Source organism: Perognathus longimembris, chromosome 17 (assembly GCF_023159225.1).
Source record: "Perognathus longimembris pacificus isolate PPM17 chromosome 17, ASM2315922v1, whole genome shotgun sequence".
Classification (NCBI taxonomy): domain Eukaryota; kingdom Metazoa; phylum Chordata; class Mammalia; order Rodentia; family Heteromyidae; genus Perognathus; species Perognathus longimembris.
Window position 1 is genome coordinate 25091374 of NC_063177.1, and position 15561 is coordinate 25106934.

General features: G+C 48.2%; 1 protein-coding gene across 5 annotated transcripts in view; it reads left to right on the forward strand.

Moving 5' to 3' along the window:
• Acaca (acetyl-CoA carboxylase alpha) overlaps positions 1-6395 on the forward strand; it is a 270437-nt gene extending 264042 nt beyond the window's left edge. For all 5 annotated transcript variants that reach the window (XM_048365118.1, XM_048365120.1, XM_048365123.1 and 2 more), the window contains 2 exons: positions 2321-2457; positions 4111-6395. In XM_048365118.1, the coding sequence (XP_048221075.1) occupies positions 2321-2457; positions 4111-4234 (261 nt within the window). In that variant the 3' untranslated portion in view covers positions 4235-6395. The remainder of the gene's footprint in view (positions 1-2320; positions 2458-4110) is intronic.
• The last annotated feature ends 9166 nt before the right edge of the window (positions 6396-15561 follow it).

Consider the following 15561-nt stretch of genomic DNA (forward strand, 5'->3'; position numbering starts at 1 on the left):
TGGTTGGCATCTGGTTGGTAGAACACCAGGCAGGTGGGGTGCATCAGGGCCTATTATAAGATGAGCAGTCCAGTATCTTATACCTGTTTAAAATCCATGCTGGATTCTGGGAATTATCAGCCACATTTTCACCATCTAAGGAGAACAATGGCTTTTTCCCTGGAAATAGAGGTGGCCTATCCTTTGGGTTGCTGAAATGAGTCTTACAACTCCCCTCGAAAGGCAGGCAAGGACCTATAACCTCTACAGCCTAATGGAAGGGAACAAATTAACTCAGAACCATCTACAGTCTTCCCAGGTCTGTTGAGGTAAACCAGTGACATTGTGGGTATGTAAGTTTGTTTACTCTTGCTAAAAAATGCAGTTAATTAGGAATCATAACCCCTTTCCCTACCCTGAGCTCTATAGCTAGTCCACACTGTATTGGGGTTGGGTGTGGTGGCTGTCATTGAGTTGTGCTTTGAGTAAACATCAGTTCTTTTATATACAGGGCCCAAGTTTTCAATTAACTGTGAAAGTTAAAATGTGTTGCTGTAGTCCTGTCGGGGAACTCTGTAACTGTTTAAACACCTATCCAACTTTGTGGCTGCAGGAGGGCAAGGCAGAAGAGTTTTCTCCAGAGGGTAGCGGGCTTTCCAGTGCAGTGTCTGAGCATCATTAGAAGCAGGCATCTCGTTAGCTAATACATTACACCAATCAAGGAGAGTTATCTTAAGCCACAATTAATCTGCTCCCTGGCATATGTTGATAGGAAAGCATCATGCTGTTTCTTAATTAAAAGCAAACGGATTAAAAATGATTAATAAGAGTATTAAATATTCTCCTCCACTAAAGGCTTTGGGATTCTTGGGCAAATCTGGTTGGTTTTGGGGTTTTGCTTTGTGTTTTTTCCCCATTCTGAAATACAAGAAGCATTTTTTCATCCTTCACAATTCTCAGGAAAGCGTGAGTCCTCAAACCATAGAGATACCTACATTACCAGCGAGGGAAATGCTAAAGCTTGGGTGGCAGTAGTTGGAGCCCAGGTGTTTCCATCCATAGGTGAGCCACATATGTGAGGACAGCCACATACAGGACAGGTCTACACCCGCCTCCTTGTGTTTATTAGCAGGGCCTGCTATGGGAGCACGGCCCCGCCAGGCGCCTTGCCATGCCTACTGGTGATGACGGGGCAAATGGAGAGGCAGCCAAGGCTCATGGTTGACCTTTCGTCCCAGGAACCCATCCGCTTCCCATGTGAAGAACATCTGAAGGGCTTTCAGAAGCATGCAGGTCAATGGAATGTCTCATAGTCACCGCTCACACAGCCAAGTCACCAGCTCAGTCAGGGCTGGGAAGAGCATGTGTGAAGAACTGCTTTCAAAGGCATGAAGTAGGTTAGAAACAGCTTAGTTTCTTGCTGCCGGATGCCTGTCAGGGGTGCGCAGAAAACATCACCCCTGTAGCCCCTAGCCCTACAGTCCCTGGTGCACCCACCTCGCAAATTACAGTGCCAAACTCATTGTCATGCTGACTTTGGCTTCCTTAGTGATAACAGAGAAGGATAGCGCACCTTTAAATGACGAGCTTTGTGTTTAATTACCCAAACAAAATGACATAAATATGAATGAGCCCTAATGGTGGTACTTGGTTTTCCGGAAACCATTAACAAAACGATTCCTAAATGATTTGTAAAGAAAATGAGAGGAGGAGAGAGCAAGGAGAAGGCTATTAGGCTTCTAACACACTCCTGAATTATTATGTAGTCAACTACCTAGGAAATACTCAGCTAAATGATCTTGAAAAAAAGGAGGTGAGAGGTGGGTGGTTGAGACTTTCAGGGCTGTCGACTTCTTGACCCTTGTGAATACTCTGATAGCTAATAAAATAGGGTTGCTTCCTGGCCTGATGGCTTCACAGTACAGCAGCAAAACCACACTGACAGTCCTCCCTTGGTGGCTCCAGAGGGTGACAACCACAGGAGGATTGCCAGCTGGGGGGGCTCATCTGCCAGGCCTTGCTGGGACTGGAGACATCCTTCTAGAGCTGGGTATACCTTCCTTCCTCCAACACCCCCCCCACCTCACCCCCGTCACTTCACTGAATTGGGCTCTTGAGTTCTCAGCCTTTGTGGAATGGGCTGACAAGAGTCTGGTGTGAGCCCTACACTGGGAAAATGTCTGCACAAACCCAAGGGAGAGGAGGCCAGGTCCCTGGGGGAGAGAGGATCCTTTCTTCCTCCAGTGCCAACAGTTCAGGAGACTTGTGCAAACCTTGGGAGTGAACTTTCCAGTACTGCGCAGCCAGGTGTCGGTCCTGACCCCAGCTCATCTGTTTGCAGGCCTATATTTGGGACAATAATAAGGATCTGGTGGAGTGGCTGGAGAAACAGCTGACAGAGGAAGATGGTGCTCGGTCGGTGATAGAGGAGAACATCAAGTACATCAGCAGAGACTACGTCCTCAAGCAGATCCGCAGGTGAGCCCGCCAGGGCCTCTCCACACCAGGGCACTGAGTCATTTGGGATTTCAAGTTTGGCACGGTTAGGCACTGTGGCTCATGTCTGCCTGTCATCCTAGTTACTCACGAGGCTGAGATCTGAGGATCGTGTTTGGAAGCCAGCCTGGGCAGAAGAACATGAGACCCTTATCTCCAACAAACTTACCCCAAAAAAGTTGGAAGTGGAGCTGTGGTTCAAGTGGTAGAGCATTAACACAAAAGAAAGTTTGGTACAGACTATGAGGTGGCAATGCCATGCTTGTGGCCTCTGGCTGTTGGAAGCTGACCCACACATACAGCCCTGAGGCCCCGTGCTTACGGTTCTTCCTCAGCCTGACGCCCACTCTGGGAGGAAGGAAAGCTGGCCAGGTGGTAATGAAACTACTTGGAAGATTGAGGATGTAGCTCAGTGGTAGAATGCTCACCTAACATGCACTACAGGTTGAATCCCTAGCACCACGAGAAAAAATAACACTATTAGGAAATACTTCCCTTATGGAAAAAGTTAGCAGCCTGTATGTCTGCACCTAACTTTACCGGTCGCTTATGTTTTACCCCATTTATCACTTGTATGCTCACTCCAGGAACAAAAATATTCTCACAAATAACTGGTAAAATCAGCATTCATAATATTAAAACCTTGTATCTAAAAATCTACTATTTGGGCTGGGGATGTAGTCTGGTGATTCAGCACCTGCCTCATACTCACAAGATTCTTGGTTCCCCAGCACTGCTTCCTGCCAAAAAAAAAAAAAAAGGTTTTCCTTTTATAGAATATCTCATTGCGAGATTGTCTGTCTCATGTTTCCTATGATTTGATTCTGGTTATACACTGAGGACAGAATTCGTGATGGCGTGTCACCAGCTGGAGCAGTGGTGCTCTTCTGCCCAGAGGCTAGTGCAAGTTCCACCTCCTGGTCAAGATGGTGCTCCATTTCTCTGTAGTTACTGATTTGCACACTTGATATTCTTAAGGTTTAGCATTCACTGATAATTCTTGCCTGAGCCAGTCAATAACTTAGGAGTCCAGCCCACCCTCCAATTATCACTCACCACTCAGCCCCCACAGCTACAAGTCCTCATCGTCCCAATGCACTTGTTAGTCATTAGTGGTATAGACTGATGAGTATCTGGTTTCCATTGGTTTATAATTCACTTCTATTCTTCCATTGATGTCAGAAGTGCCCTTTCCTGTAGTTTCCACTGTCGGTGCCCCTCTTGTTTTGTTTTGGGCCAGTCTAGGGGCTTGAACTCAGGACCTAGGGTTCTGCCCTTTAGCTTTTTCACTCAGGGCTGGCATTCTACCACCAGAGCCACAGCTCTACTTCTAGGCTTGTTTGTGTGGTTAATTGGCGATAAGAGTCTCACTTTGCCCTGGCTGGCTTTGAACCACGACCCTCAGATCTTAGCCTCCTGAGTAGCTAAGATTAGAAGTTTGAGCCACTGGCAACAGCTGACTGTTTCCTGGTTCATTTGTACTACACGGTGGCTGCTGGAACATTTTTAATATGGAAAGGGCGAGGTGAGGTCGTGACTGCAGGGCCATGGTCGTGTGTCCACTAGTGGTTCTTAAGCTTCCCACGAGACACTTGTGCTCTGTCTGTTCCTCACTGTCCCGATCTTTCCCCCCAGTTTGGTGCAGGCCAACCCAGAGGTCGCCATGGATTCCATCGTCCACATGACCCAGCACATCTCACCCACTCAGCGAGCGGAAGTCGTCCGGATCCTCTCCACGATGGATTCCCCTTCCACGTAGGACGAGCTCCCCACCTAGCCCCTGCCCTGTCCAGAGAAAAGGACTAGAGCTGCCCCGCACAAAGGAAACCACTGTAACGGGAAGGCGCACTGGATTCAACATGGTACTTTGATTCCCCTTGAGTGTTTCGGGTTATGCGTGACATCTGGGACCCAGGACACAAAGGCCTAGCCAACCTACACCATTCAGTATTTATTACCCCAGCTGAAATGACAGTCCTCTCTCCCTGCACAGGACTGAGAAGGCAATGAAGGGTACGGGCATGTACCTTGAGGTCTTACTCAAGCAGGGCTGCTGCTCTTCTTGTCCTGCCAGCCCCTAAGCCCCTGCACAGGACTGTGCAAAGCACCGGCAAGCATCAGCGGCCCCCCGCCCCATGAGCCGCAGCCACGGGCAGTAGAGGAGGGCTGGGGCCAAGGAGAAGAGGAGACATGGAACCCATCGTCCACACCCCACCCGCAGCCCGGCACACACCTGGCACTGGAGAGGAACCCGTCCTTGTTTAACCACACCAAGATCTCTGTCGATGAGGAATTATGAAGAGCACAAGGCCTAATGCAAGCACTATGAGAATTCAAAGATAAGGGAAAGCCATGGCCAGAGAAGCAGACCAAAAAGAGACCAACTTCTGCCTCTCGACTTGTGGACCTCCTCCTGGAGTTGACATCTTAGTGCCGTGGACAGATGGCACACCTCACTACCTGCCTGTCACTAAGAGCACAGGCACGTGCAAGAGCCCTGAGCAGTGGAGGACTAGCCAGAGGCATTGGCTCCCGTTCCTGTCAGTGATGGAAACACATGCTGCCCAGGGAGTGGGATGCGCAGAGAAGGTTGTGAAGCCTGGCGCTTTGACAGTCACGAAGCCCCTTCATGCCTAGGGAGTCACCCTGCTCCGGGGCGGCCCCCTGGCCCTGGGACTTGCCCCTTTCCAGAACATACACAGGCAGCAGGTATGGCAGGTCTCCCCGGCTGCTCACAGGGTCCTGGTGACAGCTGTGCTCCGAGGTCTAGACACCGGCCTTCCTGGTGTGTAGAGGCTTCCAGAACCCAGCCCACATGACCTTAAGATCCTTTACACCTCAGTCATGGTGCTCATGTCTTCCAGGCTTCCTGGCCCCTTGGGGCCAGCAGCAAGGGCCTCCTCAGGGGTGATGGAGAGAGCTTATTTTCAACAACCACTTTATCCAACAAAGGAGCTTACTGATTCCCCCGTCGGTACGCCTAAAGCAAGAGTGGCAGGTGATCAGGGCTGGTGTAGCATCCGGCTCCTACAGTGCAGCTAATTGCATTTGGCACTGGGAACCAAGGAGGAAATCACTAAGATGCCATAGACGCAGTGGAATGAAGACTTCAGCCTGGAGCCTTTACCCTGGAGTGGACACAAAGAGCAGACCCCCGCCCTGCACCCCCTGAGGGAGGGGGCCCCTCAGTAATGCAGACATGCAAGCCACCCAGGAGCCTGGGGTCCACCTGCCCCGGGCAAAGCTGCAGGAGCTCAGCACCTTCAAAGAAGAGCAAAAAAGATGGGGATAGTTTTCATCCCCGCCTATACCTCTCACCTCCACACTTGATGCAAATGCATCAAATCCACATAACCAGGGGTGAGCCCAAAGCGTCCACTCCCAGGAGGCAGCTGGCCTTTCTTCCGAGGTGGGGTAGGCTCTGCTCATTTAGCTCCCCTGGCCCTACCAAATGATGGCGCATTAAAGAAATAAGTTTCCTCTCCGGAACCCCACAGTGCCTACTCTCCCATCCCCAAGACACGGATTTTTCATATGGAGAAGCCAGAAAGAGCCACAGCACATGAGCAGTCTGATATTCCCACAGCCCATTACACATACAAGGTTACTGAGGCAGGAGGAGGATAAATGATGTATTGACCAAGACTTGCTTGAGCTGAGATTGCCATATTATCTGTTCACGTCGTTCACAAAGCAGCCTTCACTTGTGTCAGTGAAAACTCGATGGACACATGCGCCAACGAGCAAGGAGCTTCAGTCCAATGCACTCTTTTCACATTTTGTTGAAATAAACTTCCACATTTGTAGAAGAGCCACCGTTTGTCATTTTGATCCCTGCCCGGTCACTTGTTCTGCTCTCAGGTCGCAGGAGCTCAGCAAGGAAGCTGGCCGTGGCCTGCCCAGTCTGGGCTGAGACAAGGCCGCCAACATCCCACTCATAGCACAGGGGGAAACTCTTGCGTGTGTCTTTCCATAGAAAAGTCTACCTGCTGAGAGCTAGGGGTGGGGGGTGCTCGTGGGGTGTCATCCTCTCCCACAAAGTTGGCTCAGGGCAGGAACAAGGCAGGCCACAGGGAGAAAGAACTGGGCTGTCCCTGAGGATAACAGTTCCACATCCCCCTGCCCCATGGACAGAGGAAAAGCTACCCCAAAGCCCTGAGCCTACCTTTTCTCAGCCCCTCCAGTGTGCAGAAGTGGAGCAAGTTCTGATACTGTGTTGCCCTTGTTAGAGGCTTAACTGTGTCTCTGCAGAGTGGAGGTAGGGGTAAGAATCAGTCCCTGAACATCTGCAAAGAAGGGCATAGGCCACTAGCAAGCTGGGAAGACAAATTGCTGGTCTTCCTGATGACTGAACTTTTGTGCCACCTCTGTCTCTTTTGAGATATATAGCAAAGAGGGTGGCTTTTTCTAAAATGAAAGAAAATACAAAGTTACAGAAAGATCAGATTAAGTAATTGAAACCCAATGTTCTTTAAAAAAAAAAAAAGAGCAAGGAGGAGCTACAAAGCCAGATGTGGTGATGCACACCTGTAATCCCAACACTAGGGAGGCTGAGGCAGGAGGATTGTAAGTTCCAGGCTAGCCTAGGCTACAGCAAGACCTTGTGTCAAGAAGGGTGGGGAGAATACAGTTACAGAACCAGTGGGAACATTGCTTCTGCGCTCTGCAATTAGTGAATCCTGGTCAGGAGAGGCCATTGCCCTTTCCCCAAGCGGCAGGTAAGCCAGGCCTGGCTGTGTGCGTTCATGCCATCCCAGTGCTAAGCGAGCACCTGCTGGTGGTTTTCCGCAAAGATGAACTGCAGGCGATCTCCCTCTGCCGCCTTGCCTGATAGGTACAGTGCTTTCTCCTGGGGAGTCGCGTCCAGTCATCATACTGAAAGTTAAAGCCTCCATTGGCGTTACTGTGCAGTGAAGAGGGAAAGACTGGATAATAGCAAGGGTTCTAGTCCTGCCTGAGCCACAACCGGAAGTGGAGGATTCAGTCATGCAAATACCTAATGACCACCCAGAGCAGATTTTTTTTTCCTGCAAGTAGGGACTGCACACGGCTTGAGGCCACACTGTGCACACATCCACCTCTTCCAGTCTTGGGCACACACTCAGATCTGCACAGTGAGGCACAAGCACTAGGGTGCAGATGTGTGGAGATACCTGGCAGGGCTGGAGCCTATGCTGGAGGAGGAGGATGCTCCTGGTGGGAGCAAAGCAGTCATTTCAGGCTCGATGGACAATGAGCAGGTGTTGGATCATGAAGGTACTTCAATGCTTGTAGGAGCTGGCATCGCTGAGAGGAGGCCCTGGTGGTCTAGATGGACATGTACATAGGAAAGTTAAAGAGCACCATCCTGAGTACCAAGGAATCTGGGTCCAGGTTCAGCCCCATGTGTGTGTGATCCCTAAACTGTAGGATTACCCAGGATGGCAGGCATAGGTGATAATGGGTACTCATCAGCCATTTTTAATGCTCCAGAAATCCCCCATGTCGAGAGCCTCAGGCCCAGCTCACTAAGCCGTTGTGTCAGGTGGAGTTTTATATAACCCAGATGCTGGCCAGGTCCAGTGGACGCCAGTGCTAAGCAGTGTTACTGGGACATCGGAACACAGCATCATCACCCAAGACAGGACTCCCTGGAGTTGGTGGACAGCAGGGCAGCAGAGACAGCCCCAGAGGAGCCCATCAGGAACTCTCAGGTGGCAGACTGCAGCTCGGGGAAGCAAAGGCCCAAGCATTCTCATTTGATGACTTACAGAGTAACCAAGTGTGCTCAGGTGTGGGAGTGAGGAGACACAATAAAAGCCTAGGCCTTGAGTTAGGAAACACCACGCTGAGGCCGTTCCAGTGGGCACTTCCATAATCACTTGAGAGAAGGCTGCACTGGGTGCTCTCAAACCTGTCCTTGGGCAAGTGCCTAGCTCTTTGCCTTGAAATGATAATAGGGACCTCCGTGGGGCTTTCTGAGAATTCATCTTCATTATCAGGTGTTATTAGAATATTCTCAATACATGTCCAGTTTTTCCATGCCCTGTTCCTTCTTCATACTCGCATGATTGGGGCCTGTTGTCGCTCAGGCGCTTTCCTCAGCGGTCAAAGGCTGGCCTGGGGCCTGGCTGCTGTCACCTGAGGCCTTGATCAGCTCAAGTGCCCTCGGTCCCACTCTCCCTGGGATGAAAAGAGTGAATGAGGAGATCTCTCCCAGCTTGACAAAGATTCAGATCTGGATCATGGGGGAGGCTGGAGTCAAAGCCCACACCCCAGTGGCATTGTTAGTAATGTGGTGGAAAATGCTCAAGGAACCCTCCACTAAGCCTGCTGCTGCAGCCCTGCTTGGTTCAAAGCAGCAGACCAGCACCTAGCCAGAAAGTAAACAGCAACACGGGAAATGAGATCGCCATGGGGCGTCTTGCTAAGCACCAGGCAGACTAATTGTGAACCTGTGAGCGTGTGAAGAGGAAATACAAAAGGCCCATCAAAAAGTAAAGCCCACAGCAGACTTTCAAAGTCCAATACTTGGAATGATTTACACACACACACATCACCACACACAAATAGACATCACAGAAGATAAAAACAGGCCTTTCTGGCTCAAGGTGTATCTGCTCAAATCTTGCTAACCATTAGGCACACAGTGACCCTTAATAATTGGAGACAAAAGGAAAGATGGAAACTTTTCCTGCATGCTATGTGGAAAGCAGTCTACAGATTTAGTCGAGTTGTTAACCAGGCCTAAATCCACACCTAAATCCTAGTTACCGAGGAAATAGAGCTCAGGAGGATTAGGATCCAAGGCTAGCCTGGGCAAACATTTTCAAGACACAATCTTAACAAGACCTGGGCACATTTCTACCTACCTGTCATCCCAGCATTGAGGGCCTGGGTGAACAGTGACCCTGTTGGGAAATGAAAGCTAAAAGGGCTGAGGACACAGCTGAAGTGCTAAAGCACCTCCACAGCAAGCTCAAGACCCTGAGCTCAAACCCCAGCAGTGCCAGAAACTAAAATAGTAATACAATTAAACAAGGGAACCTTTTCTAAAAAATCTATTATCAGTTCTAGGGCTTGAACTCCGTGCACCAGGCTCTCTCACTGACAGTTGGCACTTTACCACGTGAGCCACCCCTCCAGCCTGCTTTTTTGCTTGAGACAGACTTCTGCCTGGGCTGGCTTTGAACTGTGATCCTTTGAGCTCAGCTTCCTGAGTAAAATTACAGGTGTGAGCGAGCCATCAGCCCCCACCCAGAATCACTTTTTCTTTCTTTCTTTTTTGGTGGTGGGCCTTGAACTCAGGGCTTGGGTGCTATCCCTGAGCTCTTTTGCTCAAGGCTAGCACTCTACCACTTTGAACTACTGCATCACTACCAATTTTCTGGTGGGTAATTGGAGATAAAAGTCTCACAGAGACTTTTTTGCCCAGGCTGGCTTTGAACTGCCATCCTCAGATCTCAACCTCCTGAGTAGCTAGGATTACAGGCATGAGCCACCAGCACCCAGCAAGAACCACCTTTTAAGGAGAAAACCCAGAGACTATAATTGCTAACTTTTTAAAAGTCCAGTTTTCAAGGAATGTGTAAGACATTCCAAAAACAAAGTAATCCATTCTTAGGAGAAAAAAAAGTAGAGCCAGGCACTGGTAATTTATGTCTGTAATGCTACTCAGGAGGCTGAAATCTGAGGACCATGGTTCAAAGCCAGCCTGGGCTGGTAGAGTGAAAAAGCTCAGGGCTCCAAGTACAAGTCCCATGACTGACATAAAACAAAACAAAAAAAAAAACCCAACTAAACAAACTTTCTACATTAGTCCACACTTACGAAGACTTCAAGTCAACTAGTGTTAAGTACGGCTCAAATGCCAAGAGTGTCAGCCTGGCAAGCAAGAGGCCCCGAGTTCAAAGGTGAGCACCGCCAAACAAAACCAAAGCAATGTGCAACAATGAGTTAGCCGAACAAAATCTCACCAGCAGACGAGCCTTAAAGACGTGCTGCGTGAAATAAGCTAGATCAGGGCATAAACTTGCTGGTGGCTCCCACCTGTAATCCGAGCTACAGGAGGCTGAGATCTGAGGATCACGGTTCAAAGCCAGCCCAGCAAGTAAGTCTGTGAGATTCTTATGGTAGATTGCTAGCCTTGAGCATAAAAGCTCCGGGACAGTGTCAAGGCCCTAAGTTCAAGCCCCAGGACCAGCATCAAAAAATAAATAAAAAGTAAATAGACATAAGATTGCATGAAACAGGGGCTGGGGATATGGCCTAGTGGCAAGAGTGCTTGCCTCCTATACATGAGGCCCTGGGTTCAATTCCCCAGCACCACATATACAGAAAATGGCCAGAAGTGGCGCTGTGGCTCAAGCGGCAGAATGCTAGCCTTGAGCAAAAAGAAGCCAGGGACAGTGCTCAGGCCCTGAGTCCAAGCCCCAGGACTGGCCAAAAAAAGAAAAAGATTGCATGAAACAGGAACTACTACTGTACTGTAGGATTCATAACATGATATTCACACAAAGGGAAGAAACTAGAGCTAAGCAGAAGACTGCAGGGTTACTTTAATATTAACCTCAAGTAGATTGAATATATTCCCTAGAATTATTAATGCTATAATTTCAAAATATAAATGGAAATTATATATTTGATAGGAGTTAATTTCCAAAATACATAAAGAACTACAATGCTACCAGAATAACAACCCACATAATTTTGTTTAAAGTAGGAAAAGGGCTTAGATACCCTACCAAAGATTTTACACCAATAGCCAATAAACATGATAAAAGATAAGCAATACCACCAAACAGAGAACTACAAATCATAACCATACTGCACTCTAATCACACAAAAAAAGCCAAAAACAGAGCAGTGGTTCAAGTGCTAGAGCCATAGCTAATTTGGAGGACTTTAAACTAGTCAGTTTCAAAACAGGCATAGAAACAAGTAAATGAAACAACTGAAAGTCTAGAAGAGTCTTTACATTTATGGTCAATTAATTTTCAACAAGAGAAGTCAAGACAATTCAATAGCAGTTAGTCTTCTCAAAATAAGGTGTTCACTGAGACAATTAGATTCAAGTACATTTCAGAGTTTCATAGCATGACCAAAAATTAATGCAAACAATATTATAGACTATAAATTGACATAAAAGAGCTAGCCAGGTATAGTGGTACACATGGTATATATCTGCAAATCCCAGAACTACAGGAGGCTAAAATATGAAGATTGTCAAATCAAGGCCAGCCTGGGCTACATAGGGGAGACTCAGTCTCAAAAATAAGCTGGGTGCTAGTGGCTCATGCCAAGTCTAGCCACTAAGGAGGCTGAGATCTGAGGATCATGGTTCAAAGGCCTTTGAGACCCTCCCTACCCCCCAAAAATAAAATGTGATTTAAAATTATTTTTTTTAACTTCGGAAAGAAAACATGGAAAATGTGACCTTCGGTTGGGTAAAAATTTCTTCAGTATATGAAACCAAAACAATCCAGAAAAGAAAATCCAATGTTAGCTAAATTTAATTTTTTGTGCTTTAAAAGACATCACTAGGAAAATGAAGACAAGCTGTACACTGGGAGAAAATACTTGCAGATCGTATATCTATCTGGTAAAGAATTTGTATCCAGAATACATAAAGAATTCTTACAGTAATGACACATCTCAATTAAAAATGAGAAAAAAGGGCTATGCAGGTCAGTGCTTGCCTAGCATGTGCAAGGCCCTGAAATGGATCCCCAGCACTTAAAAATAAAATATGAATAGACATTTCTCCTATGAAAATCTAATAAAACCTTAAACTCAGTTGAGCTCAGCATTGCTAGCTCAACTTTTAGGGAAATATAAGTTGAAGCCTTACTAGAATGGCTATGATCAGAGACAGGCAGCAAGAAGTGCTTGTAGAGGTGTGAAGAAGATTATCAGAACCCCAAAACATCAGCTGACAGAAATATGTGACACAAAGCACTCTGGGAAACTATGGTAATAACTTTAAAGTTACATATCCCACAATTCCATGTCTCTAGGCTTCTACCTAAGAGAAATAAAAACCTGTTTCACAAAGACTTGTGATTGTTCTCAGCAGCTTCATACAGAATAGCTAAAACTTGGAATCATTTCAAAGGTGAGCAGACAAACCAAATTCAGTATTCCCCGAGCAAAAGAGTGCTAATCTGTAATGAACAGGCATAAGCTACCAATGTGAGCTATGGGAGAGAGACACCCTCTGCAAGACCACATGAAGGAGCTCCTTGGCGTGGGGGGAGTGGAAGTGTTCTAAAGTGTTATGTGTGCTAGCACCACAACACTACCAATTTACTAAAATTCACACTGTCCATTCAGGCTGTAATCCTGGTTACTCAGGAGGCTGAGATTGAGGTTCAAAGCTCATCCAGGCAGGAAAAGCCATAAAACTCATCTCCAATTAACCATCAAAAAGCCAGAAAGAGTTGTGACTCAAGTGGTAGGGTGTGAGCCTTGAGTGAAAAGCCCAAGCAAGAATGTGAGGCCCTGAGTTCAAGCCCCAATAGCAGGAGTGCATGCGCACACACAGGCACACACACAAACGTGGGTGCACAAATACACCCCCCCCCACCACCAACAACAAACCAGTCCCTTTACAATGGATCTTTTATGTGATTGGTACCTCAGTAACAGCAGCTACATGTGTACGGTGGATACACACATGGCTGGGCAGGAAGTGCAGGGCCTCTGAGCCTGCGCTCGACCTCACACCCAGACCACAGGTCTCTTTTTAGCTCCTGGTGTTACCCATTCTCAGCTCAGAACACATCCCTCAGCTGTCTGCCTCCCAGCTTCTCTCCAAAAGCTTGTTAAATGAGAGCCTGAAGTTGCTCTGCAGGCTCTGCTAATGTCTCACATGGGAACTGAGAAGCTTTAACTTCTATTCAGCACAGAAATTGACCCTGGCACCTTTGTAAGCTGAGTTACAAGATGAACCTTTTCAATATCAAATTCATTACCCCCGCTGTGCTTATGACCTATTTCTATTATTACTTTCCCTCAGAACCAACTCCCTAGCTGGTGGCTCAGACCTGTAATCCTAGCAACTCAGGAGGCTGAGATCTAAGGAGCAGGGCTCAAAGCCAGCCCAGGCAGGAAAGTTCATGAGATGCTAATCTCTAACCACCACAAGGGCCAGGAGTGGAGCTGTGCTTCAAGTAGCAGAGCACAAAAGCTCAGGGACAGTACCCAGGACCAGCACACAAAAAAGCACCCAGTTCCTCCCTCTGAGCCAGCCACACCCTCCCCGGAGTCTACCACAGGCTGCTGGGCCTGGCAGCCTCCAATGAGGAGGAGGAGGAGCGTCAGGCACCTGGGAACAATCCAGACCTTACAGCACCCGGCACTTAGGCACTGGGCTTGTGATGGATTTATTTCTGGGTCCTCAAGGCCCAGCAGTTGCCCTGGCTCAGGCCTGGGTTGGATTTATTCATCAGCACCCTACAGGAGCATCCACTGCTGCCCAGCATGAAGCCCCTTCCCTTCAAGCTTCCCCCAGGGGCCTCTGGCTAGGGTCACCCTCCACTGTGAGGTCACCTCACAGCTGCCCCCCAGCACAACTGCAGAGGCTGAAACCCAGTGCAGAGCCGCCCCGGCAGAGCTCTGACTGGGGACATCCCTTGTGCAAGGGAACTTCTCATGCAGTTTCCTGGGCTCTGCCCACTGGGCCCCCGAGGCTGCCTCCTTGCTCTGCTCCTTCTGCTTCCGACACCCTTCCCGGTCAACAGTGGGGTCACTTCCAGGCACACATGGAAATGCAACTTGAGAAGGGGGATATTACCAACCCCACCAGTGCAATCTGAACGCCACCCTAAAATATCTGCATATTAAATTATCAGGGACAGTTACGCCTTCAAAGGGAGAAGATCAAAGTGCTGTCATCTTTTAATTTAATCCTTTTGTTGCATCAGTGGTCTTAAGAGGGATGAGAGAGATCAAAATAAAAATGGAAACAAACTATATCTTTGTGGCTGTTGTGTTTTAGTCTTTTTTTTCCCTCAATTTGGGCCATAAAATAGGTCAGCTCCATTACTGATCAGCCTTCCCACAAATATTTAAAACAAATTGAATTGCACACCCAATACCCATCACAATTACACCAGGCACAATAACTAAATTAGCAATTCAACAAAATAATTGGAAATGCGATTCTCTCTATTCCACCAGTCTCCCTCGAGGGTTCAGCCGATCTATGGGGGAAAACTCAGCTTTCCTAATTCTGCAGCTAATTAGAGACACACTTGTAAATGAAGTTGTTTGTCTTAAAGTTGAAATTCTCTTCTGGGGGTGGGGGAGAGGCGGGAGAGGTGAGAAAGTCCTTCGCTCTGAAGCAAATGTACAAGTCAACAAGTTTCACTCACACACACACACACACACACAACCAGAGTTCTATTTAGCAGTCCTATCCACAATTAATAGTGTCACTATTTTACAATGGCTTATCTGTAATGAATGACGTCAGAAGAGCCCGTGTGGCTCACGTCCTTGTAAATAAAGAGACATGCACACTTCCACGGAACTTGAGGTCAGCGAGCACCGCTTTAAAGAAGGGGACGGAACAGTGGGGACCACAAGAGCTGACAGGGGCAGGAGATGAGGTGTTGTTGGCTTGCCCGCTCCCCCTGAGCCCCCTTCCTCTGCCGTGGGCTGAGGTGGGAGCAGGGACCGCCAGCCCCAGCCCTCCCCTGGCCCACTTGCTCTGGACAATGAGAAAAGCCATCTTGAGACTTCTGTTAGGCTGTCCTTGGCCTCTTTTTGTTCCTCCAAGAAGGAAAAAAAATCTGTTTAATTATATAACCACAAACTAGGGCTTATATTCATCCATCCTCACTCTCCTGCTCAGCCATCTCGATGTGACCTTAAAAAACATGAGCTCTCCACAGGGCTCCAGAGGCGGCAGGGCCCAGCCGTAGGGGAGTGGGGGGGGGGGTGGCGAACCCTTCATGCACACCTGGGGCTAATGTCCTGCAGGAAACAAAGCTGGGGCCTCCTGGGCCAAGAAAGTGGGGGGAGGGGGGATGAAAGGTACCCACAGCCCTTGGGGCCTTCAAGTCCAAGATCCCCCCAGAACATCACTGCTCCAAGGTGGAGGCA